Genomic DNA, 23,751 nt, shown 5'->3' on the forward strand with positions numbered 1-23,751 from the left:
GCTCCCGGTCCCGGTCCCGCTCCCGCTCCCGGCGCCGCCTCAGCGCCCGCGGCTCGGCCCCGCCGCCATCTTGGGCGGCGCCTTCCCGTGACGTCATGGTCCCGCCGCCGGGGGGAGAGGAGCGCAGTGCGCCTGCGCCAAACCGGCCACACCGCAGGCCACGCCCACCCCACAGCCACGCCCATCACAGTGGAGACACGCCCCCGTAGCCACGCCCCTATTGTGATGTCATAAATGCGACCGCAGCGTCAGACCACCCCTCCCTCTCCCCCCGCCGCGCAGCTCTGTGACGTCACCGCGAGGCGCCGCTCTCTTCGCCATGGCCGCCGCGGCCGCCGGTGAGGGCGGGATGGCGGCTCGTGGGCATCCGCCGCCATCCGCGCCCGGTGCCGCCCCCGCGGGACCTCCGATGGCTCCCGGGTCCGCGCGGTGCGTCCTGGGAAGAGCTGCCGGGGCTGTCCCGGGCAGTCCCGGCGGATGGAGGCTCCCTCGGGCGCCGTTCCCGCCGCAGGCTCCAGCATGGCGGGGCCTGCCGTGACCCCTGCCATTCCTGCAGCGCTGCCAGAGCACCCCGGGGCCGTTTGAGGCCGCTCCCGGCGCTTCCCGGGGGCGGTCATAGACCCCCCGGACATCCCGGGCTGGGGGGGACACGGGGGGCACTGCGGGACCCCCGGAGCTCCGGGCACGGCCCGTGACTCTCCCGCCCCTTCCCGTTCCAGGCTCCGCTCCAGAGGAGGATCCAGACGGGTTCCAGAAGCCGCCGGGGAGAAGGAAGTGGACTGAAGGGAGCTGCCGCCGTAATTAACCCAGTTTTGGTTAATTAGTGCTGGAAATGCCGTGAGACGCGGAGCTCCGGCCCGGCAGGGTTCGTTTGTCAGCACCGGGTGAGGCTCGGCGGCTCCTCGGGACCCAGTGAGGGTGTGAGGGCTGGGGTGAGCCCGGGAGTGTCGGGATCTGCTCTGGGGAGCCTGGGCTGTCACTCCTGGGCTGTCCCTTGTCACCATGGGCTGTCCCCTGCCATTCCTGGTCTGTCCCCTGTCACTCCTGGGCTGTTCCTTGTCACCCCTGGGCTGTCCTCTGGTGTTCCTGGGCTGTCCCCTGTCACCCTGGGCTGTCCCCTGTCACCCTGGGCTGTCCCCTGTCACCCTGGGCTGTCCCCTGTCATTCCTGGGCTGTCCCCTGTCACCCTGGGCTGTCACTCCTGGGCTGTCCCCTGTCACCCTGGGCTGTCCCCTGCCATTCCTGGGCTGTCCCCTGTCACCATGGGCTGTCCCCTGTCACCATGGGCTGTCCCCTGTCACCATGGGCTGTCCCCTGCCATTCCTGGGCTGTCCCCTGCCATTCCTGGTCTGTCCCTTGTCACCATGGGCTGTCCCCTGCCATTCCTGGGCTGTCCCTTGTCACCATGGGCTGTCCCCTGCCATTCCTGGTCTGTCCCTTGTCACCATGGGCTGTCACCCTGGGCTGTCCCTTGTCACCCTGGGCTGTCCCCTGTCACCCTGGGCTGTCACTCCTGGGCTGTCCCCTGCCATTCCTGGGCTGTCCCCTGTCACACCTGGGCTGTCCCCTGTCACACCTGGGCTGTCCCCTGTCACTCCTGGGCTGTCCCCTGCCATTCCTGGGGTGCCACCCCCCTGCCAGCACATCCCGAGTCCCCTCAGATCCCGGGATCCCCGTGTCCCCAGCTGTCCCCTTGTCCCCTGTGTCCCCGTGTCCCCAGCTGTCCCCTTGTCCCCTGTGTCCCCATGTCCCCCCGCAGGCTCCAGCATGGCGGGGCCTGCCGTGACCCCTGCCATTCCTGCAGCGCTGCCACAGCACCCCAGGGCCGTTTGAGGCCGCTCCCGGTGATTCCCCAGGGGCGGTTATGGAACCCTCGCACATCCCCGGGCCCGGGAGGGTGTGGGGAGGGGGACAGGGGGACATTCCTGTCCTGGAGGAGGGGGACAGGGTGACATTGCTGCCCTTGAGGGGGACAGGGTGACATTGCTGCCCTTGAGGAGGGGGACAGGGGGACATTCCTGCCCTTGAGGGGGACAGGGGGACATTCCTGCCCTGGAGGGGGACAGGGGGACATTCCTGCCCTGGAGGGGGACAGGGGGACATTCCTGCCCTGGAGGAGGGGGACAGGGTGACATTGCTGCCCTTGAGGAGGGGGACAGGATGACATTCCTGCCCTGGAGGAGGACAGGGTGGCATTCCTGCCCTGGAGGGGGACAGTGTGACATTGCTGCCCTTGAGTGGCACAGGGTGACATTCCTGCCCTTCCCATTCCAGGCTCCCTCCCTGCTGATCCACAGCGATTCAGGGAAGCAGCAGGACAGAGGAAGTGGCTGCGGCGCTCTCGTCACCGTAATTAACCTGGTTCTGGTTAATTAATGCCAGCACAGGGCGTGTGCTGCTGTCACCTGCCCGTCCCACCCTTCCTGGGCCGTTATCCCACAGGGATTGATTTATCCAGGATGGAAGGAGGAGCTGGAGCAGATTCCATGTGGAAAAACAAGGATTCAGAGACAGCAAAGTCTGAATTAAACATGAACCTGTGGTTTTTCCACGCTTTGATTCCAGAGATTTATCTTTTTCTGGTAAAAGGGATAAAAGCAGGGATTGGGTGGGAGGGGAAGGAGAAGCTCCAGGTGCTGGAGCAGGGTCACAATGTCCCAAATCCTGGTGTCCCAATGTCCCAAATCCTGGTGTCCCAATGTCCCAAATCCTGGTGTCCCCATGTCCCAAATCCTGGTGTCCCAATGTCCCAAATCCTGGTGTCCCAATGTCCCAAATCCTGGTGTCCCCGTGTCCCTGTGCTCATGTCCTGTGTCCCGGTGTCCGTCTGGGGATTGATAAACTGGGACAGGGGGAGCAGGGATGAGATTCCCAGTGGGAAACATCCGGCTCTGGGAGCAGGGATGTGATTCCCAGTTGGATCTGGGAGCAGGGATGTGATTCCCAGCTGGATCTGGGAGCAGGGATGTGATTCCCAGCTGGATCTGGGAGCAGGGATGTGATTCCCGGCTGGATCTGGGAGCAGGGATGTGATTCCCAGCTGGATCTGGGAGCAGGGATGTGATTCCCAGCTGGATCTGGAGGTTGGATGTGATTCCCAGTTGGATCTGGGAGCAGGGATGTGATTCCCAGCTGGATCTGGGAGCAGGGATGTGATTCCCAGTTGGATCTGGGAGCAGGGATGTGATTCCCAGTTGGATCTGGGGGGTTGGATGTGATTCCCAGCTGGATCTGGGAGCAGGGATGTGATTCCCAGTTGGATCTGGGAGCAGGGATGTGATTCCCAGCTGGATCTGGGGGGTTGGATGTGATTCCCAGTTGGATCTGGGAGCAGGGATGTGATTCCCAGCTGGATCTGGGAGCAGGGATGTGATTCCCAGCTGGATCTGGGAGCAGGGATGTGATTCCCAGCTGGATCTGGAGGTTGGATGTGATTCCCAGTTGGATCTGGGGGGTTGGATGTGATTCCCAGTTGGATCTGGGGGGTTGGATGTGATTCCCAGCTGGATCTGGGAGCAGGGATGTGATTCCCAGTTGGATCTGGGAGCAGGGATGTGATTCCCAGCTGGATCTGGGAGCAGGGATGTGATTCCCAGTTGGATCTGGGAGCAGGGATGTGATTCCCAGTTGGATCTGGGAGCAGGGATGTGATTCCCAGCTGGATCTGGGGGGTTGGATGTGATTCCCAGTTGGATCTGGGGGGTTGGATGTGATTCCCAGCTGGATCTGGGAGCAGGGATGTGATTCCCAGCTGGATCTGGGAGCAGGGATGTGATTCCCAGTTGGATCTGGGAGCAGGGATGTGATTCCCAGTTGGATCTGGGAGCAGGGATGTGATTCCCAGTTGGATCTGGGAGCAGGGATGTGATTCCCAGTTGGATCTGGGAGCAGGGATGTGATTCCCAGTTGGATCTGGGAGCAGGGATGTGATTCCCAGCTGGATCTGGGGGGTTGGATGTGATTCCCAGTTGGATCTGGGAGCAGGGATGTGATTCCCAGCTGGATCTGGGAGCAGGGATGTGATTCCCAGTTGGATCTGGGAGCAGGGATGTGATTCCCAGTTGGATCTGGGAGCAGGGATGTGATTCCCAGCTGGATCTGGGGGGTTGGATGTGATTCCCAGTTGGATCTGGGAGCAGGGATGTGATTCCCAGTTGGATCTGGAGGTTGGATGTGATTCCCAGCTGGATCTGGGGGGTTGGATGTGATTCCCAGTTGGATCTGGGGGGTTGGATGTGATTCCCAGCTGGATCTGGGGGGTTGGATGTGATTCCCAGCTGGATCTGGGGGGGTTGGATGTGATTCCCAGTTGGATCTGGGAGCAGGGATGTGATTCCCAGCTGGATCTGGGGGGTTGGATGTGATTCCCAGTTGGATCTGGGAGCAGGGATGTGATTCCCAGTTGGATCTGGGAGCAGGGATGTGATTCCCAGCTGGATCTGGGGGGTTGGATGTGATTCCCAGCTGGATCTGGGAGCAGGGATGTGATTCCCAGCTGGATCTGGGGGGTTGGATGTGATTCCCAGCTGGATCTGGGGGGGTTGGATGTGATTCCCAGCTGGATCTGGGGGGTTGGATGTGATTCCCAGTTGGATCTGGGAGCAGGGATGTGATTCCCAGTTGGATCTGGGAGCAGGGATGTGATTCCCAGCTGGATCTCCTGTGCTCCTGCGGGATCTTGGAAGCGGCTGAGGAGCTGCTCCTACACCAGAACCCATCAAAGTTCTGTTACCGGCTCAAATGATTAACGGATCAATTAATGGAGCAGATAATTACATTAACAGGTTAAATACTTTAATGGCATTTAGTAGGATAAAATTCCTGTTACTCCGATTGATCCACGTTGTTGGAGCAGCCCTGTGGGGAGAGCGAGGTGTCCCTGAGACCACCGAGGCGTCCTGGAGCCCTCAATACACAACAGGACACTGAGGGGGCCGCGGGGGCTGGGTAAATGGGTAATTAACGGGTTAATTAATTAACGGCACCCCGATAGGGCGGCCTTGAGAGGGCTGGGGAGGGGCCGGGCATGGCCGGTTGCCATAGCAACCACTCTACTTCCGGGGCGGGGCTTAGCCATGACAACAGCCGTCTCCTCCAATCAGCGGCCGAGGAGCCCCATGACAACTGCGCATGTCCGGCTCCGAGTGGGCGTGGCCACACGAGCCCTTTTATGGGCGGGGCGTTGCCATGGGAACGGAGCAGGAAGTGTCGCGCGGACTCGGTGTCCCGTGAGCCCCCGCGCGCGGTTCCGGCGGGCCGGGATCGGGCCGGGATCGGGCCGGGATCGGGCCGGGATCGGGCCGGGATCGGGCCGGGATCGGGCCGGGATCGGGCCGGGATCGGGCCGGGATGGAGGCCGTGCCCCGCATGCCCATGATCTGGCTCGACCTGAAGGAGGCCGGCGAGTTCGCCTTCAACGCCGCCGTCAAGAAGGTGCGGCCGGGGCCGGGGCAGGGCCGGCGGGGCCCGGGCGGGGTTTGGGGTCCGGGAGGGACACGGGGAGGTCCGGGCGCCTTCGGGGATCCCGGGAAGGGGGAACGGCGGTCGGGAATCGGAGCTGGGGGGTTTGGATGGGGACGGGACCCCTTCCCGAGGGCTCCCTGCCAGCCCCGCGGGGACCTGGTTAATTAGTCGCTTAATTAGCAGCGCCAAACAAGCTCCAGCCCGTGCCCCGGGATTGAGGGCTGGCCAGGGTTCGGGGGCTCCTCAGGGCCGGCCTGGCTCCCCCCGCGGTTCTGGGGGTTCAGGCGGTGCCCCTTGGCCCCTTCTCCCTGCCCGCAGCTCCCTGTCCCGACTCAGCCGTTCCCTGATCACACCGGGATCCCACCGGGATTCCAGCCTGACCCCACTGACCCCACCCTGATCCCACTGTGATTCCACTGATCCCACCCTGATCCCACCGGGATTCCAGCCTGATCCCACTGACCCCACCCTGATCCTACTGACCCCACCCTGATCCCACTGACCCCACCCTGATCCCACCCTGATCCCACTGACCCCACCCTGATCTCACCAATCCCACCCTGATCTCACCAATCCCACTGTGATCCCACCCCGCCCCCACTGACCCCACCCCAATCCCAGTGACCCCACTCTGATCCCCGCTGCCCGTGGGTGGGATTGGGATTCTCCCCCGTGGGATCCCCCCAGCTCTCGGGGCCGCTCACCCTGTGCCTCCCCAGTTTGTGTTGAAGAACTATGGCGAGAACCCCGAGAGCTACAACGAGGAGCTGCGGAAGCTGGAGCTGCTCCGGCAGGTGAGGGGACCCTCGGGGCCGCCCTGGGGGGCTCTGGGCTGGCTCTGCCCCCCCCCCCCCCGGGCCGGGGCTGTGCCTCAGCTGCTCCCCTCCCTGTCCCGTGCCCCACGGAGCGGCCCTGGGCTGATCCCGGTGATCCAGGAGCCGGGAGCTGCTGCCTGGGGGAGCAGGGACAACTCCCCAGGGACCCCAAAGCCTGGGGGGTCCCAGCAGGCCCAGAGAGGGGGTTCACACACCCCAGCCCAGCACTGGGGTTTCTCCAGAGGCAGGAGGGCAGGGAATGTTCCCAGGACCCCCCAATCCCCGCAGTTCTCCTGGTGCTGGGGGCTGTGCTGGGGCTGCAGAGCCTCGCTTTCCCCGGCTCGTTTTTGGGGGATCACTGCTGCTCCGGGGCTTGGCGGGAGCCTGGGGTGCTGCTGGCTCGGCCTCCCCCACAGCACAGCTCCAGGACGTGTCCCCAGAGCCTCTCCCTGCTCCTGTCCCTGCTCCTGTCCCATTCCTGTCCCATTCCTGTCCCATTCCTGTCCCTGCTCCTGTCCCTGCTCCTCTCCCTGCTCCTGTCCCTGTTCCTGTCCCGTTCCTGTCCCCTTCCTGCCCCTGCTCCTGTCCCGTTCCTGTCCCGTTCCCAGAGCGCCGTCAGCGTTCCCAGGGATTTCGAGGGCTGCAGCACCTTGCGCAAGTACCTGGGGCAGCTGCACTTCCTGCAGAGCCGCATCCCCATGGGAAACGGGCAGGACGCGGCCGTGCCCGTCACCTGGTGAGCAACTGGGATCTGGGATGGGATCTGGGATCTGGGGTCTGGGATGGCATCTGGGATCTGGGATGGGATCTGGGATCTGGGATGGGATCTGGGGTGTGGGATCTGGGATGGGCAGGACGCGGCCGTGCCCGTCACCTGGTGAGCGATTGGGATCTGGGACCTGGGGTGTTGGATGGGATCTGGGATGGCATCTGGGACCTGGGATGGGATCTGGGATGGGATCTGGGATGGGGATCCAGGATGTGGCCGTCCCCATTCCCTGTGGAGGAGCTGCTCCAGCACCCCCCTGGGAATGGGGTCCTGCCCAGGGTGGCACAGGGGGATCCCAGGGGATCTCTGGGGAATGGGGTCCCGGGAACCCTCAGGGAATGGGGCTCCCAGTGATTCCTCCTGGGAGAATCCCTGTTTGCTCCCTGTCCCGTGCCCCCTTCCCCAGGACCGAGATCTTCTCGGGCAAGGCGGTGACACACGAGGACATCAAGTACGAGCAGGCCTGTGTCCTCTACAACCTGGGTGAGCTCTGCATTCCCTCAGCTCCGGGGCTCCTGGCCCCAGCCCCCTTTCCCAGGGGCTCTCAGGGTGTCCTGACCCCCACCTGTCCCCACAGGAGCTCTGCATTCCATGCTGGGAGCCATGGACAAGCGAGTGTCCGAGGAGGTAACGGCCCCGCCGTGCCAGCGCTGTCCCCGGGGCACAGGAGGCACCTGGGCAGTGCCAGCTGCGTGTGGCAGGGCCTGTCCCTGTCCCTGTCGCTGTGCTGGGCACTGTGGGGAACCTGGAGCAGGTTTGGGGTCTCCAGGTGCAGGACATTGAGGGGCTGGAGCACCAGGAGGGGCTGAGGGGACCCAGGAGGAGCCTTGGGGACAGGAGGGGACAGCTGGGGGGGTCGGGCTCTGCTGCCAGGAAACAGGGACAGGAGGAGAGGAAATGGCCTCAGGCTGGGCCAGGGGAGGCTCAGTTGGAAATTGTGAATATTCCTTCCCCAAAAAGCCTCTCCAGGCCTGGCCCAGCTGCCCAGGACAGGGTGGAGTCCCCATACCTGGAGGGATTTAAAAGCCCTGTGGATGTGGCACCATCAGAAATGGATTCCCATGGTTTGGGAAACTTTTCCAAGCCCAAGGATTCCGTCCCCTCAGGGCATGAAGGTTTCCTGCACCCACTTCCAGTGTGCTGCCGGTGCCTTCACCTACCTGCGGGATCACTTCCCTCATTCCTACAGCGTGGACATGAGCCACCAGATCCTCAGCCTCAACATCAACCTCATGCTGGTAGGGATGGGGACAGCGTGGGGCTGGTGTTCCCTGGGCATCCAGGGACCCCAGTGTCCCCCAGGGGTTCCTTGTGGGGTCTGGGCTGTCCCAAGGGCTGGGGACACTGAACATTGCTCTGTCCCCGGCAGGGCCAGGCACAGGAGTGTCTCCTGGAGAAGTCCATGCTGGATAACAGGAAGAGCTTCCTGGTGGCCCGGATCAGTGCCCAGGTGAGCTCCAGGAGCTGCTCCCAGCACGGCCCTGCTCCCCCTGCCCCGGCATCCGGAGCTGGAGAGGGACTTTGGGCAAGGGGCTGGAGTGACAGGGCACAGGGAATGGCTGTCACTGCCAGGGGAGATGGGGGGAGTATTGGAAGGGATTCCTGGCTGTGAGGTGGGAGAGGGACTGGGATGGAATTCCCAGAGCAGCTGTGGCTGCCCCTGGATCCCTGGAAGTGCCCAAGGCCGGGCTGGACGGGGCTGGGAGCAGCCTGGGCTGGTGACAGTCCTTGGCTCTGGTCCCAAACTCATCCCTGAGCTCCCCCCAGCCATTCCTCTTCCTCTGGCTCCCCTGGGATGCAGAATTCCAGCTTTCTCCCCTGTCCCTCTCCATAGGTGGTGGATTACTACAAGGAGGCCTGCCGGGCGCTGGAGAACTCGGAGACGGCCTCGCTGCTGGGCAAGATCCAGAAGGACTGGAAGAAACTGGTTCAAATGAAAATCTATTATTTCGCTGCTGTGGCCCACGTGAGTGGGGGGAACTGGGGCTGGGGGGCTCTCCCTGTGCCCCCAGCCCACCTCGGGATGCTCCTGCCAGCTCTGGCCGCTCCCGGGGGTTTTCCTGCCCCTCTCAAAGCTCTCCCTGGAGTTACAGAGCTCTGATCCCGGTTTTCTTCCAGCTGCACATGGGGAAACAGGCTGAGGAGCAGCAGAAGTTTGGGGAAAGGGTAAGTGGGGCTGTGTGATCCCAGTTCATCCGCTCCAACCTGAGGATTGTGGTCCTGGGAGAGGTTGGGAATCCACAGCCATGTCCTGTGTCAGGGGCTGGGTGCTGTGGGAAAGCCGTGGGGAGCTCTGGCCCTCGGGGGCTGGTGTTCCCCGAGCCCAATTCCCGCTCTCCCGCAGGTCATCTACTTCCAGAGCGCTCTGGACAAGCTGAACGAAGCCATCAAGCTGGCAAAGGTGCGTTCCTGCCCCCCGGGGCTGGGGGCTTCCCCTCCCAGCTGGGCTGGGGGCTGCAGGGGAGGAGGGAGGGATTGATTCCCCTCTCCATCCCACAGGGCCAGCCCGAAGCCGTGCAGGAGGCTCTGAGGTTCACCATGGATGTCATCGGTGGCAAGTGAGTCTGTGGGGCGCCCCAGGGTGTCTCTGTCCTTTTCCAGGGGTTGGGAATGTTGGTGGACATGGACATGGAGCGTGGGGAGCGTTCCCGGGGTCCTGACGGGCAGAGCCCGGCGCTGCCCCGGGCCCTGGGTGTGGATGGCTGCTGTGGGAATTGCTGGAGCAATCCCAGCGGGGCTGAGCCCGGTGGGAGCGAGCTCAGGGAGCCGGGAATGTCACCTGCCCCTTCTCTGCCAGCACCACCTCCTGTTCCCAGGTACAACTCGGCCAAAAAGGACAATGACTTCATCTACCACGAGGCCGTGCCCGCGCTGGACACGCTGCAGTCTGTCAAAGGTCAGGGGGCTTTGGGCCCTGGGGACAGGGATCCACTGGGATTGAGTGGGAGGGGCTGTTCAGGGACAGGGATCCACTGGGATTGGCAGGAGCAGCTGTTTGGGGACAGGGATCCACTGGGATTGGCAGGAGCAGCCATTCGGGGACAGGGATCCACTGGGACTGGCAGGAGCAGATGTTTGGGGACAGGGATCCACTGGGACTGAGTGGGAGTGGCTGTTCAGGGGACAGGGATCCACTGGGACTGGCAGGAGCAGCTGTTTGGGGACAGGGATCCACTGGGACTGGCAGGAGCAGATGTTTGGGGACAGGGATCCACTGGGATTGGCAGGAGCAGATGTTCAGGGACAGGGATCCACTGGGATTGGCAGGAGCAGATGTTCAGGGACAGGGATCCACTGGGACTGGCAGGAGCAGATGTTCAGGAGTGATCCCAGCCTGGGCTGTGTCCCTCAGGTGCCCCCTTGGTGAAGGCTCTGCCCGTCAACCCCACGGACCCCGCGGTCACCGGCCCGGACATCTTTGCCAAGCTGGTGCCCATGGCTGCCCACGAGGCATCGTCCCTCTACAGGTGTGTCCAGAAACAGCCAGAGCAGGGTGGGATGGGATGGGATGGAATCCATGGATGATGGATGATGGATGGATGATGGATGATGGATGGATGGATGATGGATGATGGATGGATGATGGATGATGGATGGATGGATGGATGGATGATGGATGGATGATGGATGGATGATGGATGGATGATGGATGGATGGATGGATGATGGATGGATGATGGATGGATGATGGATGATGGATGGATGGATGGATGATGGATGGAGGATGGATGATGGATGGATGATGGATGGATGATGGATGGATGATGGATGGATGGATGGATGGATGGATGATGGATGATGGACGGATGATGGATGGATGATGGATGATGGATGATGGATGATGGACGGATGATGGATGGATGATGGATGGATGGATGGATGATGGATGATGGATGGATGATGGATGGATGATGGATGGATGATGGATGATGGATGGATGATGGATGGATGGATGGATGGAGGATGGATGATGGATGGATGATGGATGGATGATGGATGATGGATGGATGATGGATGATGGATGGATGATGGATGGATGATGGATGGATGATGAATGGATGATGAATGGATGGATGATGGATGATGGACGGATGATGGACGGATGATGGATGATGGATGATGGATGATGGACGGATGATGGATGGATGATGGATGGATGGATGGATGATGGATGATGGATGGATGATGGATGATGGATGATGGATGGATGGATGATGGATGATGGATGGATGATGGATGGATGGATGGATGATGGATGGATGGATGATGGATGGATGATGGATGGATGATGGATGGATGGATGATGGATGGATGATTGATGGATGGATGATGGATAGATGGATGATGGATGGATGATGGATGATGGATGGATGATGGATGGATGGATGATGGATGATGGATGATGGATGGATGATGGATGATGGATGGATGATGGATGGAATCCATGGATGGATGGATGGGATCCATGGATGGATGGATGGGATCCATGGATGGATGGATGGAGCAGGGGATGTGGTTCCTGGTGAGGATTTCTCTGCACTCACACCGTGTTCTGTTCTGTCCTGTCCCAGCGAGGAAAAGGCCAAGCTGCTGCGGGACGTGATGGCCAAGATCGAAGCCAAGAATGAAGTGCTGGAGTACGTGAGGGGCCCGGCCCTGCTGCCCCATGGGGTCCTGGTGCTCCCGAGCCTCTGTGAGGGGGGACAGTGCCACCCCTCAGGGGCCCCTCTGTGTCCCACAGCCAGTTCATGGACTCCATGCAGCTGGACCCCGACACCGTGGACAACCTGGACATGTACGAGCACATCCCGCCCGTGCTGATGGAGAAATGCGCCGCGCTCAGCGTGCGCCCCGACACCGTCCGCAACCTCGTCCAGTCCATGCAGGGTGAGGGCTGGGGGGGTTGGGGGACCTGGGGGGGCTGGGCCTGCTCCCTGCCCGGGGCTGGGGGACCAGGGGGCCAGCATTGTTCCCTGCCTGAGATGTTGGGAATGTTCTCTCATGTGGCTGGTCTGTACTGGCACTAAGTCCTGAATCCCAAAGCGTTTTCCCTGTTGGATGGGAGGGAGGGGGGATGACCCCGAGGGTGCCCAGGAGCTCAGCATCCCAACGCCTGGAGCCACCCTGTACCTGCCTGGGGCTGTCACAGCCGGGGTGACTCCTGGAGCCGCCGTGTCCCTGCCTGGACCCACCCCCAGCAGCCCCCCCCGTGTCCCCCCAGTGCTCTCGGGGGTCTTCACCGACGTGGAGGCGTCGCTGAAGGAGATCCGGGACCTGCTGGAGGAGGACGAGGCGCAGGAGCGGAAGCTGCAGGAGCTGCTGGGGAGGGTCCCGCCGGCGCCAGGGTCCCCCCCGGGGCTGGCTGAGGTGAGCAAGGAGTGCTCCAAGTACCTGGAGCTGCACGAGAAGGCGAGCTTCACCAACACCGAGCTGCACCGCGCCATGAACCTGCACCTGGGCAACCTGCGCCTGCTCGGCGGCCCCCTGGAGCAGGTCCGGGCTGCGCTGCCCACCCCCAGCCTCTCTGAAGGTGAGTCTGCCACGGGGGGCCGGGGGAGGCAGGGCTGTACCCCTTGTATCCCCACAGGGGACTGGCAGTGCCCCCCCTGGCTGGGGGAGGCAGGGCTGTACCCCTTGTGTCCCCCCCCAGCTGGGGGAGGCAGGGCTGTACCCCTTGTGTCCCCCCCTGGGCTGGGGGAGGCAGGGCTGTACCCCTTGTGTCCCCCCCTGGCTGGGGGAGGCAGGGCTGTCCCTCTCTGTGCCCCCCCCGGGGGACTGGCAGTGTCCCTGGGCTGGGGGGAGGCAGGGCTGTCCCTCTCTGTGCCCCCCTGGGGGTCCCTGTGTGTCCCCTGGCTGTGTCTCTGTCGGTGGGGTGGGGGTTTGTCCCCAAGGGAATGTGCAGAGTGGCTCCTGGCTGGGGACAGAGGGGACAGGGGGGTCCCAGGCAAGGCCTGGCTCTGCAGATCCCCCCGTGGGTTCCCCGGGGTTCCTCAGCCCTGACCCCCCGCCCCAGACGACAAACAGGTGCTGCAGAACCTGAAGCGGATCCTGGCCAAGGTGCAGGAGATGCGGGACCAGCGGATGTCCCTGGAGCAGCAGCTGCGGGAGATGATCCAGAAGGACGACATCACCACCTCGCTGGTCACCACCGACCGCTCTGAGATGAAGGTGGGCGTGGGGACCCCGCTGGGGCCGCCCCGGCCCAGAGCCCCGCCGACCCTCCCGTGTCCCTGCAGAAGCTCTTTGAGGAGCAGCTGAAGAAGTACGACCAGCTCAAGGTGTACCTGGAGCAGAACTTGGCTGCCCAGGAGAACGTGCTCAAGGCCCTGACCGACGCCAACGTCAAATACGCGGCCGTGCGCAAGGCCCTGGCCGAGGTGGAGCACAAGTGAGTGAGGAGGGCCTGGGAACAGCCCTCACCCCCTGGGGCAGCCGTGGGGCCGGCACCGGCTCTGCCCTGCCCCGCTGCTGGGGCTGCTGGGGCTCTGTGCCCATCCCATGGGGAACGGGAGGGTGCCTGGAGCTGGGAGCCACCGAGCCCCTCCGTGTCCCCGGCCCAGGTGGAACACGACCGTGCAGACCCTGGTGGCCTCCTACGAGGCGTACGAGGACCTGATGAAGAAGTCTCAGGAGGGGAAGGATTTCTACACGGACCTGGAGGGGAAGGCGGCCAAGCTGCTGGAGCGGGCGCGGGCAGCGTGCCAGGCCAGCGAGGCTCACCGGCAGCAGCTGCTCGAGAGGTGGGTGAGACCCCCGGGGGTGAGGAGGGCCTTTGGGAGCTGGGGCAGGGCTCCCGGTGCCCGTGGGGCAGTGGGGGGTGACAGCACTGACCCCCTGTGCCCCCAGGGAGCTGAAGAAGCAGCCGCCCCCCCGGCCCACGGCCCCCAAGCCCCCCCTGCAGAAGAAGCCGCCGGACGAGGCCGGGGGTCCCGAGCCCGCCGAGTTGGGCTCCCTGGTGCTGTCGGAGCTGCCCGAGGAGCTGCGGAGCCTCCCCCCAGAGCTGCTGCCCGGGCCCCTGGGCCAGCTGCCCCCCCCCCGCGCTGGCCGCCCTGCCCGGGGGGCTGCGACCCCCCGAGCCCTACCTGCTGCCAGGGGGGGTGGCCAGCGCCCCGCTGCCCCCCCTGGCCCCCGCGCCCCCCTTCCCGGGGCACTACCGCCTGCCCGGGCCCGCCGCCGTCCCCTTCCCTGCCCCCGGGGGGGTCCCGGGGCAGCTCCTGCAGCCCTCGGCCCCGGCCGGGCCTGTCCCCAGCTCCGCCGCCCCCCAGCTCTTCCCGGCCGCGCCCCTGATGCGCCAGCCGGGGTTCGGGGGGGGTCCCCACGTGCCGCCCCCGCGCTCGTCCCCCCAGCACGGACCCCTGCCCACCCCCGCCTACGGCCTGGGCCGGCCCGGGGCGGCCCCTGGACCTCTCCGGCCGCCCGTACCGGGGGCAGCGCCCGGGGGGGCTCAGCCGGGGCTGGGGGGCCACGAGCCCCCGGGAACGCGCCCGGCCACCACCACGGTGGACAGCGTCCAGGCCCCCATCTCCAGCTGCTCCGTGCCCCCCCGGGGACCCCCGGGCCCCTTCCTGCCCCCCCAGCGCCCGGGGGGGGCCCCGGGACCCTTCCCCTACGCTGCGGGAGGGGTTCAGCCCTTCGGGACACCGGCACAAGCCCCCTTCCCCCAGGCACAGCCCCCGCCCGCCTTCGCCCAGGGTCCCCAGCAGTTCCCCCCGGGTCCCTTCCTGCCCCCGGGCCGAGCCCAGGCCCCTCTGCCCTTCCAGCAGCCCCCCCGCGTCCCCCTGGCGCCCCCGGCCCAGTTTCCCCAGCAGCCCTTCCCCGCTCCGGGGGCCCCGGGGCAGGCTCCGCTGCCGCCCCAGCTCTACCAGCTCCCCGGGCAGGAGCAGCTGCCCCCCGCGGGCCTGGCCGCGCACCCTGGGGCCGTGCCCTTCCCCAGGACCCCTGCCCAGGGCGGCCCCCCGGCCCTGCCCTTCTGCCCCAGCCCGGCTCCCCCCAGCGCTCAGCTGCCCCCCGGGCCCGCGGCCCTGGCTCCGCCCGCGCCCGCCCCTCCCAGCCAGGCCCCTTCTCCCGGGCCCCTGCCGGGCTCCGTGGTGGTCCAGGGCCCGCTGGTCCCGTCCCCGGCCCCGTCCCCGTCCCCCGCCCTGCCCGTGCAGCCCCCGGCCCCGCGGGCCCCTCCGGCGCTGCCCCCGCCGGGCACCGGGGACGCTCCGTTCCCCCGGCAGAGCCCCTGCCCCGCCGATCTGCTGTCGTCCAGCCCCGAGAGCCAGCCCGGCGGCTCGGCCGCGCCCGGGGGGCTGCTGCAGCCCACCAAGGCGGGCCCGCAGGAGGGGCAGCGGCCCCGGGCCGTGCAGCTCATCGAGGCCGATCCGTACGCGGAGCCCGAGCGCGTCCGGCGGCTGCTGGCGGAGCTGGAGCGGTTCCGCGGCCAGGCCGAGCGGCTGGAGCGGCCCGCGGCCGGCGGCGGCTCCGAGCTGGACGCGCTCTGGAAGGAGCTGCAGGAGGCTCAGGAACGCGACGCCCGGCAGCGCTCCATCGCCATCGCCCGCTGCTACTCCATGAAGAACCGGCACCAGGACATCATGCCCTACGACCGCAACCGCGTCGTGCTGCGCTCGGGCAAGGACGACTACATCAACGCCAGCCGCGTGGAGGACCTGTCCCCGTACTGCCCCGCCCTCATCGCCACCCAGGCCCCGCTGCTCGGCACCGCCGCCGACTTCTGGCTCATGATCTACGAGCAGAAGGTGTCCGTGGTCGTGATGCTGGTGTCGGAGCAGGAGCTGGACAAGGTGCGGGCTGCCGGGGACGGGACGCTGCCCGTGTGTGACCGCAGGGCCCCGGGCTGTGCTGACGGCCCCGGGCTGTGCTGACTGTGCCGTTCCCCTGGCAGAAGGTGCTCCGGTACTTCCCGTCGGAGCGGGGCCAGCCCGTGGCGCAGGGCCCCCTGACCGTGGTGCTCACCAGCCTGCGAGTGACCCCCACGCACGTGGAGCGGATGCTGACGCTGCAGTACCGCGAGCAGAGCCTCAAACGCACCGTGGCGCACCTGCAGTTCACCTCCTGGCCTGAGCTGTACGCGGGGGGACACAGGGGGCTCGGGGGACCCCGATCTCCTGCGGGGGCAGCGCCGGGAGCGCGGCTCCGGGGTCGGGGAGGGTGTTTGGGGGGCCCCGAGTGCAGAGCCCCCGCAGCGAGCGAGTGTTCCCCCCGTCCCCAGGGGCCTGCCCGAGAGCAAGGGGAGCCTCCTGCGCTTCATCCAGGAGGTGCACGGGCACTACCTGCACCAGCGCCCGCTGCACACCCCGGTCGTGGTGCACTGCAGGTGAGCGGGGCCGGGGGGCTCCCGGGCCGGGGGAGAGGGGCTCCCCCTCTTCTCTCGGCTCTGTCACGGCTCGGGGGTCTCTCCGCAGCTCCGGCGTGGGCCGCACCGGCGCTTTCTGCCTGCTGTACGCGGCCGTGCAGGAGGTGGAGGCCGGGAACGGCATCCCGGAGCTGGCGCAGCTGGTGAGGCGGATGCGGCAGCAGCGCAAGCACATGCTGCAGGAGAAGGTACCGGCTGGGGGCTGCACCCCCGGGCGTGCGGGGCTCGGGCCGCCCCCCGGGCCTCACCGTGTCCTCTCCCCTGCAGCTGCACCTCAAGTTCTGCTTTGAGGCCGTCCTGCTCCACGCCGAGCAGGTGCTGCTGCGCCACGGCGTGGGCGCCCCCGCCCCGGCCAAGCCCCCCAACAGCGCCTCCCCCAAGGTGGGTGCAGGGCGGGCCCGGGGGGTTTTGGGGGGCTCTGCCGCTCCCGGGGCTCACGGGGCCGCTCTCCCCCAGCTCTACTTCCAGCAGGACCCGCAGGACCTGGTGCTGGGGGGGGGACGTTCCCATCAGCTCCATCCAGGCCACCATCGCCAAGCTCAGCATCAAAGCGGGGGGGCCCAGCGCGGAGCCCGGGGAGGGCTGGGGGGTGGATCCCGCCCCCGCTCCGGACCCCGCGGATCCCGAGGTGCCGCTGGTCATTCCCGACGGCGTCGTGGACGGTGTTGACACCCCCGAGCCCGAGCCCCCCGCCCCTCGGCCGCCCCTCCCCGAGGCAGCGGGTGACGCTGAGAGCAGCAACCACGTAGGGGGGGAGAGCCCCGAGGGGCCGCCAGAGCCCCCCGCTGCCCCCCCGGCCTCCTCCTCCTCCTCCCTGGAGCTCCTGGCCTCGCTGACACCCGAGGCCTTCAGCCTGGACGCGTCCCTCAAGGGCAAGCAGCGCATGAACAAGCAGAACTTCCTGCAGGCGCAGCCGGGCGAGGGGCTCCGGGGACCCCGGCCCAGCGATGACCCCCTCAGCATGCTCGACCCCCTCTGGACCCTCAACAAGGCGTGAGGGGGGCGGGGGCCCCCCGGCCCCCAGCCCCTCTTCGTTTGACTCTGGGTAGAACTGACTTTTTCAGCTCTTTGCTACTAAAATAAAGCGAGTTTATCTGCAGGGCCGAGCCCTGGTGCTGCCGGGAGCGGGGGCTGAGCCGGGCTCGGGTTAGTTCCGTTTAATGGATGTTCCTGCACACGTTATAAAACACGGTCGGTACAAAAGCGTCCCCTGTACAGCACAAAGGTACAGCTGGGCGAAGGCCACCCGCGGGGGCTGGGCCGGGGTCCCGGGGGTGCCTCTACAATCACCGGGGCTCCGGGGCGGACACCGGGGCCGGTTCGGGGAGCCCCGGGGCCCGCTGGGCCCGCTGGGCTCCCTCCCCAGCGCCTGCAGGAGGGGGGCGAGGGCTCCGCCCGCTCCCAACCTGAGAGAAGCCTCCTCTGGCCCCGCAGCGGGAGGAGGAGGAGGAGGAAGGGGAGGAGGAGGAAGGGGAGGAGGAGGAGGAAGGTGCTATTGCTGCAGCCGGGGCACGGGAGGGAGCCGGGCGGGGCAGCTGTGCCAGGGCACGGCAAGGGCAGCGCTGCCGGGGCTGGAGCCCCGCGCCCCCTGCCCCAATAAATAACTATTTACAGCGTATAAATAAATAGGGTGGGGGCAGCTGCGGCCCCGGGCGGGGTCGGGCGGGGCCCTGCCGCGCCCTAAGGCACGTGGGGGCCGAGCCCAGCCCAGGAGGGGCCGGTACCGGCCCTGTCCCGGCTGCCACCCGGGGCCGGGGCTGTCCGAGCCCGGTTCTGGGGCGGTGCCGGGCCGGCCCCGCTCCTGCCCTGTCCCCCTGCCGGGGGTCCCCGACACCACACGGGGGACGCTGCTGGAGCCGGGAGAGCAGCGCCAGGGCGGCGGCCTCACCCCGCTCGCTGAGCGGAGCCGCTCCGGGGGCACGGATGGAGCCACGGAGCCGGCGGCCCTGTCCCCGTTCCGGCACAGCCCCGAGCCCCGCCGGGCCCTCCTCCTGCTCAGTCCAGCTTATCCAGCACCGAGGGCACGTAGACCAGGCTGAGCTCGCTGCCGAAGTTGCAGACGATGGCGGCGTTGTCCAGCACCAGGATCTGCCGTGCCGGCTGTGACTCGTTGCTCTTGCCCAGGTAGACGGTCTGCAGCAGGTCCCCGTAGCCGATGTCCCAGAAGGACACGCAGCCCTGGCCGCCCGTCACCAGCAGGTTGTCGGAGATGACGCCCAGGCTGGCACCGCAGCCCAGCTCCTGCGGGCACAGGGCGGAGAGCTGAGCTCCGGGGGTCGGAAAGGGGCAGAGCCTTGGCTGGGTCCGGCCCGTTCTGAGCCTTTCCCTGGGCCAGGGAGGATTCCCCAAGCGTGTGGAGCTGGAGTAGAGGCTGCTCAGAGGTGTCTGTGGGGGCTGGGAAACTCAGGGTGTGAGGTGGAGCTGGAAAGGGGCTGGAGAATTCCTGAGGGAGCTGGGAAGGGGCTGGAGAATTCCTGAGGGAGCTGGGAAGGGGCTGGAGAATTCCTGAGGGAGCTGGGTAAGGGGCTCAGGCTGGAGCAAAGGAGGCTCAGGGGGAATTTCTGGCTCTGCACAAGTCCCTGAGGGGACAGCCAGGGGGGTCGGGCTCTGCTCCCAGGGAACAGGGACAGGAGGAGAGGGAACGGCCTCAGGTTATGCCAGGGGAGGTCCAGGTTGGACATGAGCAGGAATTTCTTCACAGAAAGGGTGATTAGACTCTGGAAGGGGCTGCCCAGCGTAGCAGGAGTCCCCTTCCCTGGAAGGATTTAAAAGCCACATGGATGTGGCACCTGGGGACACAATCAGCGGTGCCCTGGCAGCACAGGGGGTGGTTGGACTCCCTGGTCTCCGAGGGTTTTCCAACCCGAGCAATTCCCGGCTCCCTGCCCCACGGGTCCCACCTGCTGGATGGAGTAGAGCTTGATCCCCGAGCTGCGGTCCCAGATGCTGATGACATCGTCCAGGCCGCTGCTGATGACGCAGGACGTGGTGCAGGTCAGGGAGGTGACGTCCCCACGGTGGGCGAACACGTGGCTCACGCGGCTGCCCGTCAGCACGTCCCACAGGCAGATGGCCCCGTCCTGGCCACCGCTGGCCAGCACCATGGTCTGTGGGACATTGGGGCCACGTCAGTGCCAGGGGACACGGTGCACCCCTCTCCCAGCACGGGCAGGAGGTCACACGAGCGTGGCTGGAGCCCTGAGTGCCAGCCCTGGGGTCCCCTGCCTGTTCCGGGTGCTTCAGCGGGCTGGGGCCAACAGAGCCCCAGTGCAGAACCCCAGCTCACTTGGATGGGGTGGGAGAGCACCTGGGGGCACAGGTCCTGTTTCACACCCCACCTGGCAGTGCAGGAACAGGGATTCCCTGCTCCAGAAGGACAGAGAAGCAGGAGATCTCCCGGGAAAGGGATTGCTGAGCTGACAGTGAACTGGGGGAATGCTCCGGCTCAGCCAGAGATGGAGGGACCCAGGTGGGTCAGGGATGGGAGCAGGGCTGCAGCCAGGTATGGGCTGAGGTGTGTTCTGAGGGCTGGGTCCAGCTGGGAGCTCAGGTGAGCCCAGGTGTGAAGGCAGGTGAGGGCTCAGGCCCGGCAGCTCCCCTGTACCTGGTCGATGTACACAGCTGTGATGGCTCCCGAGTGGCCCTGCAGGGTGAACAGGCAGCACGAATCCTCCAGCCGGAACACCTGCGGCAGGAGTGAGGCTCCAGCTCAGGGTGCTGCACCCTGAGCTCCCCACCACGCACCAGACCCCACCTGCTCCCCCTGGCCTGCTCCAGCTCAGGGTGCTGCCCCCTGAGCTCCCCACCACGCACCAGACCCCCCCTGCTCCCCCTGGCCCATGGTGCCTCGGGGTGCTGCAGCCCAGGGCAGGGCAGGCAGTGCAGGGTGGTGACAGGACACTGACTGCACAGCTGAAGGGGAGAGGGGACATCCCAGAGCCTGGATCTGCCACTCAGGGTATGTCACAGCAACCTCATGGGATGCTCCAGTCTGGGGACACAGGAGCTGGAGAGCTGGGAAAGACCCTGGGGTGCTGCTGGACGTGACCAGCTGTGCCCAGAGGGGTAAAAGGCCAATGGCACCTGGATTGTTTCAAACCCAGTGTGGCCACCAGGGCAGGGATTGTCCCCTGTGCTGGCCATGCTGAGGGACACCCCAGAATCCTGGAGAGCCCAGAAGAGTCTGGGGTGTGTCCAGGGAAGGGTCTGGAGCCCCAGGAGGGGCTGAGGGAGCTGGGAAGGGGCTCAGGCTGGAGCAAAGTAGGTTCAGGGGGAATTTCTGGCTCTGCACAACTCCCTGAGGGGACAGCCAGGGGGGTCGGGGTCTGCTCCCAGGGAACAGGGACAGGAGGAGAGGGAGGTTCAGGTTGGATATTGGAAAAACTCCTTCATGGAAGGAGTGGTCAGGCATTGGAAGGGGCTGCCCAGGGCAGGGGTGGAGTCCACATCCTGCAGGGATTTAAAAGCCCTGTGGATGTGACACTTGGGGACATGGGTCAGTGGTGGCATTGGCAGTGCTGGGGACTGGTTGCACTTGATACTCTTGAAGAGCTTTTCCAAGCCCAGTAATTCCATAATTGTTTGAGGTGACCAATTCCTGAGGCACGAGGGTGTCACACTCAGCTCGGGGTGACGCTCAGCGGGCTCCGTCCTTCCCGCTCCTGTGACGCCGCGTGCAGGCGGGTGACCAGAACCCCGGAGCTCCCGTCCCCGCGTGCCCCCGGCAGCCGTCCCTGTCCCCTCACCCTGAGCGTGTGGTCCTGGCTGCCGGTGACGAGGCGGCCGGCGGCGGCCTTGAGCGCGGTGATGGGTTTGTGGTGCGCGCAGGCCACGCTGTGGGTGAGGCGGCAGCGCACGGCGGCCCCGCGGCCCAGCTCCGGCGATGGCGGCAGGCTGCTCCTGCCCGCGGCTCCTGCGGGGACACACGCGCCCGCTGCAGTCCGTTTATCCGCTTTTGGCAAAGTTCAAACCGTTGGTTGGTTTGTTCCTCTCCCCGCAGGTTAAGTGGAATGGTTTCTCCCTGTTGTTATCCCTCCCACATCCATCAAAGCAAATTCCTCCCTTCCTTCTTCAAAGTTCCTCATCTGTCACCCCAGCCCTGCCCCTACTCCCCCTTCCATCATTGTAAACCCACCCTGCCTTCCAGATCCTTCCCTGTCAATCATTTGTCCCTCGAGGCCCCATTGGTCAGTGTATTTTGCTCCCTCCCTCTGTGTGTCCCTATTGGTCAGGAATTTGTGGTCCCCTCCCCTCGGGGTTCCCCATTGGTCCGTGTGTTGTTCCCGCCCCTGGGGCTGGGGCTGGATTTAACCCCTGCACAGGGGGGCTCGGGGCTCTCTGGGGCCTGACCCCTTCCAGTACGGATCCCTCATTTCCCCTCATAAACCATTACTGGGAACTCCAATCCAGGAGAGACTCCTCTGCTTTCCTGCCTCCACCCCTGACGCCGTGCACCGCAGAGCCTGGGGCGGCCCAAGACTCTGGGGGTTTCACTGAGGGAAAAGCTAAATCCCCAGGGATTCCCCCAGGGATTCCCCCAGGGATTCCCCCAGCGATTCCCCACTCTTGGCGCTCGTCTGCGCTGGAGTGTGAAGGAACACCGTAGAGCTGGCTGGAGCTCCGGGATACAGCGGTGTCACACCCCTGCCGTGGGCTGAGGGGCTCTGGGTGCTGAGCCTCGGGGGGCTCTGGGTGCTGAGCCTCGGGGGGCTCTGGGTGCTGAGCCTCGGGGGGCTCTGGGAGGCTCCAGGTGCTGAACCTCAGGGGGATCCGGGGGGCTCCAGGGGGCTCCGGGTGCTGAGCCTCGGAGGGCTCCGGGTGCTGGGCTTTATGGAATTGGGGCTGGCATCGCTGTGAACCCTCTGTGCTCCAGAACCGCTGGATGCAGGGGCTCAACAGGCCCAAAGAATTCCAGACCCGTTCAGGATGGAACAGACCTTAAAGCCCATCTGGTCCCACACCCCGCCTGCCAGGAGCAGGGACACTTTCCACTGTCCCAGACTGCTCCTGGGATGTCCAGCCTGGCCTTGGACACTTCCAAGGATGGGACAACTTCTCCAGGAAGTTCATTCCAGTCCCTCCCCACTCTCCCAGGGAAGAATTTCTCCCCATCTGAATCATCCCCTCTATTCTGCTCCAGAAACAAAGGAAAGGATCCCTGTGCTCTAACCAGCCCCTGGGCCAGCCTGGGCTGTGCTGTGGCTGCAGCGAGGGCTCGGGCTGTTCCCGGGGTGGGAACAGGTGACACACAGAGAAAGGAGAGAGAAGAGGACGGAGTGAGGGCAGTGCTGGGAGCACATGGGAGCCCCTGGCTCCATGCCCTGGGGAAAACCAGCATGGGGATGTTCCCAGCACAGGGAGCCCTCAGCTGGGCACAGCTCTGGGTGCTTCTGGAGCAGCTTCTGGAGCAGCTTCTGGAGCAGCTGGCACCAGAGCTGAAGCGGGTGTGAGGAAGACTCAGCTATGAGGAAGAGGAAGAGGAAGGAAGGGAAGGCAGGAGCCCAGGACAGCGCACTGACGTTCCAACAGCCGCTCACCTCGGAACTGCAGGTGGTTCAAGGGCGTGTGTGTCTCCAGAGAGAAGAAATCCAAGGAGCCATTCAGCCGGGCAGCCACGATCCTGAGGGAGACATGGGGGGTGAGGAGAGGCCCCTCCCCGAGCCCCAAAGCCGGCACCCCCTGGGCCAAGCACAGACCGCCCGCTCCCAGGAGGAGGCTGCGCGGAGCTGGGCTGGGACACCGGACACAGCTCCCAATGGACTGGACAATGGCAGAGATCCAATGGTCTCCCAGCCCTGAATCCCTCTGGATATTCAGCTACTGGCAAGACTGAGGGCTGGAGAAGTGGCTGCTGGAGCAGACCTGGAGCCAGGAAAGCTGGTGAGAGCTGGATACAGGGAAGGATTAGGCTGGATATGAGGTTGGAATAGCAAGAAAAGGCGTCTGGGCACTGAATGGGCTCCCCTGGGAGCGGTCACAGCTCCAGCCAAGCCTGCCAGACCCCAGGGGTGTTTGGACAGAGTTCTCAGGCACAGGGTGGGGTTGTTGGGGTGTCTTGGGCAGGGCCAGGGGTTGGACTCCAGGATCCTTGGGGGTCCCTTCCAGCTCAGGATATTCCATAACACTGATTCTAAGGAAGAGACATCCCTCTGATGCTGAGCCTCTGCTGCCGGGAGCTGCCGTGGAGCCGGGGCTGGGGATCTCCCAGCACTTGCACAAGGAGTTACCTGTTGTTGAGGAAGACAAGGGCTGTGATGCCGGATTGTCCTTCATCATTGCTGCTGCGGAGGGTCCCCTCGATGGCATCCCACACCTGGGGGAGGAGGGGTCACTGCAGTGAACCTGGCC

General features: G+C 65.4%; 2 protein-coding genes across 4 annotated transcripts in view; one reads left to right on the top strand and one right to left on the bottom strand.

Moving 5' to 3' along the window:
- Window positions 1-5,231: 5,231 nt before the first annotated feature.
- On the top strand, window positions 5,232-17,417 carry PTPN23 (protein tyrosine phosphatase non-receptor type 23). Its single transcript, XM_058831477.1, is given in 27 exon segments — window positions 5,232-5,433; window positions 6,183-6,257; window positions 6,887-7,014; window positions 7,454-7,530; window positions 7,625-7,674; window positions 8,154-8,285; window positions 8,417-8,497; window positions 8,882-9,013; window positions 9,166-9,213; window positions 9,392-9,448; window positions 9,547-9,605; window positions 9,864-9,943; window positions 10,400-10,514; window positions 11,618-11,683; window positions 11,788-11,933; window positions 12,268-12,576; window positions 13,060-13,214; window positions 13,283-13,434; window positions 13,607-13,786; window positions 13,893-14,078; window positions 14,080-15,832; window positions 15,934-16,115; window positions 16,261-16,365; window positions 16,454-16,592; window positions 16,672-16,785; window positions 16,861-16,896; window positions 16,898-17,417. Coding segments are annotated over 27 exon segments (5,145 nt in total). The 5' UTR covers window positions 5,232-5,349; the 3' UTR covers window positions 17,402-17,417.
- Window positions 17,418-18,399: 982 nt separating this feature from the next.
- Window positions 18,400-23,751, bottom strand: part of SCAP (SREBF chaperone) — a 50,704-nt gene continuing 45,352 nt past the window's right edge. For 2 of the 3 annotated variants that reach the window (XM_058831479.1, XM_058831478.1), the window contains exons 18-23: window positions 23,631-23,716; window positions 22,941-23,023; window positions 21,150-21,355; window positions 20,009-20,089; window positions 19,305-19,511; window positions 18,400-18,645 (exon numbers count right to left, since the gene is read on the bottom strand). In XM_058831479.1, the coding sequence (XP_058687462.1) occupies window positions 18,400-18,645; window positions 19,305-19,511; window positions 20,009-20,089; window positions 21,150-21,355; window positions 22,941-23,023; window positions 23,631-23,716 (909 nt within the window). The remainder of the gene's footprint in view (window positions 18,646-19,304; window positions 19,512-20,008; window positions 20,090-21,149; window positions 21,356-22,940; window positions 23,024-23,630; window positions 23,717-23,751) is intronic. The other variant, XM_058831480.1, reaches the window with a different exon arrangement.

The sequence above is a fragment of the Poecile atricapillus genome, chromosome 2 (genome assembly GCF_030490865.1).
Source record: "Poecile atricapillus isolate bPoeAtr1 chromosome 2, bPoeAtr1.hap1, whole genome shotgun sequence".
Classification (NCBI taxonomy): domain Eukaryota; kingdom Metazoa; phylum Chordata; class Aves; order Passeriformes; family Paridae; genus Poecile; species Poecile atricapillus.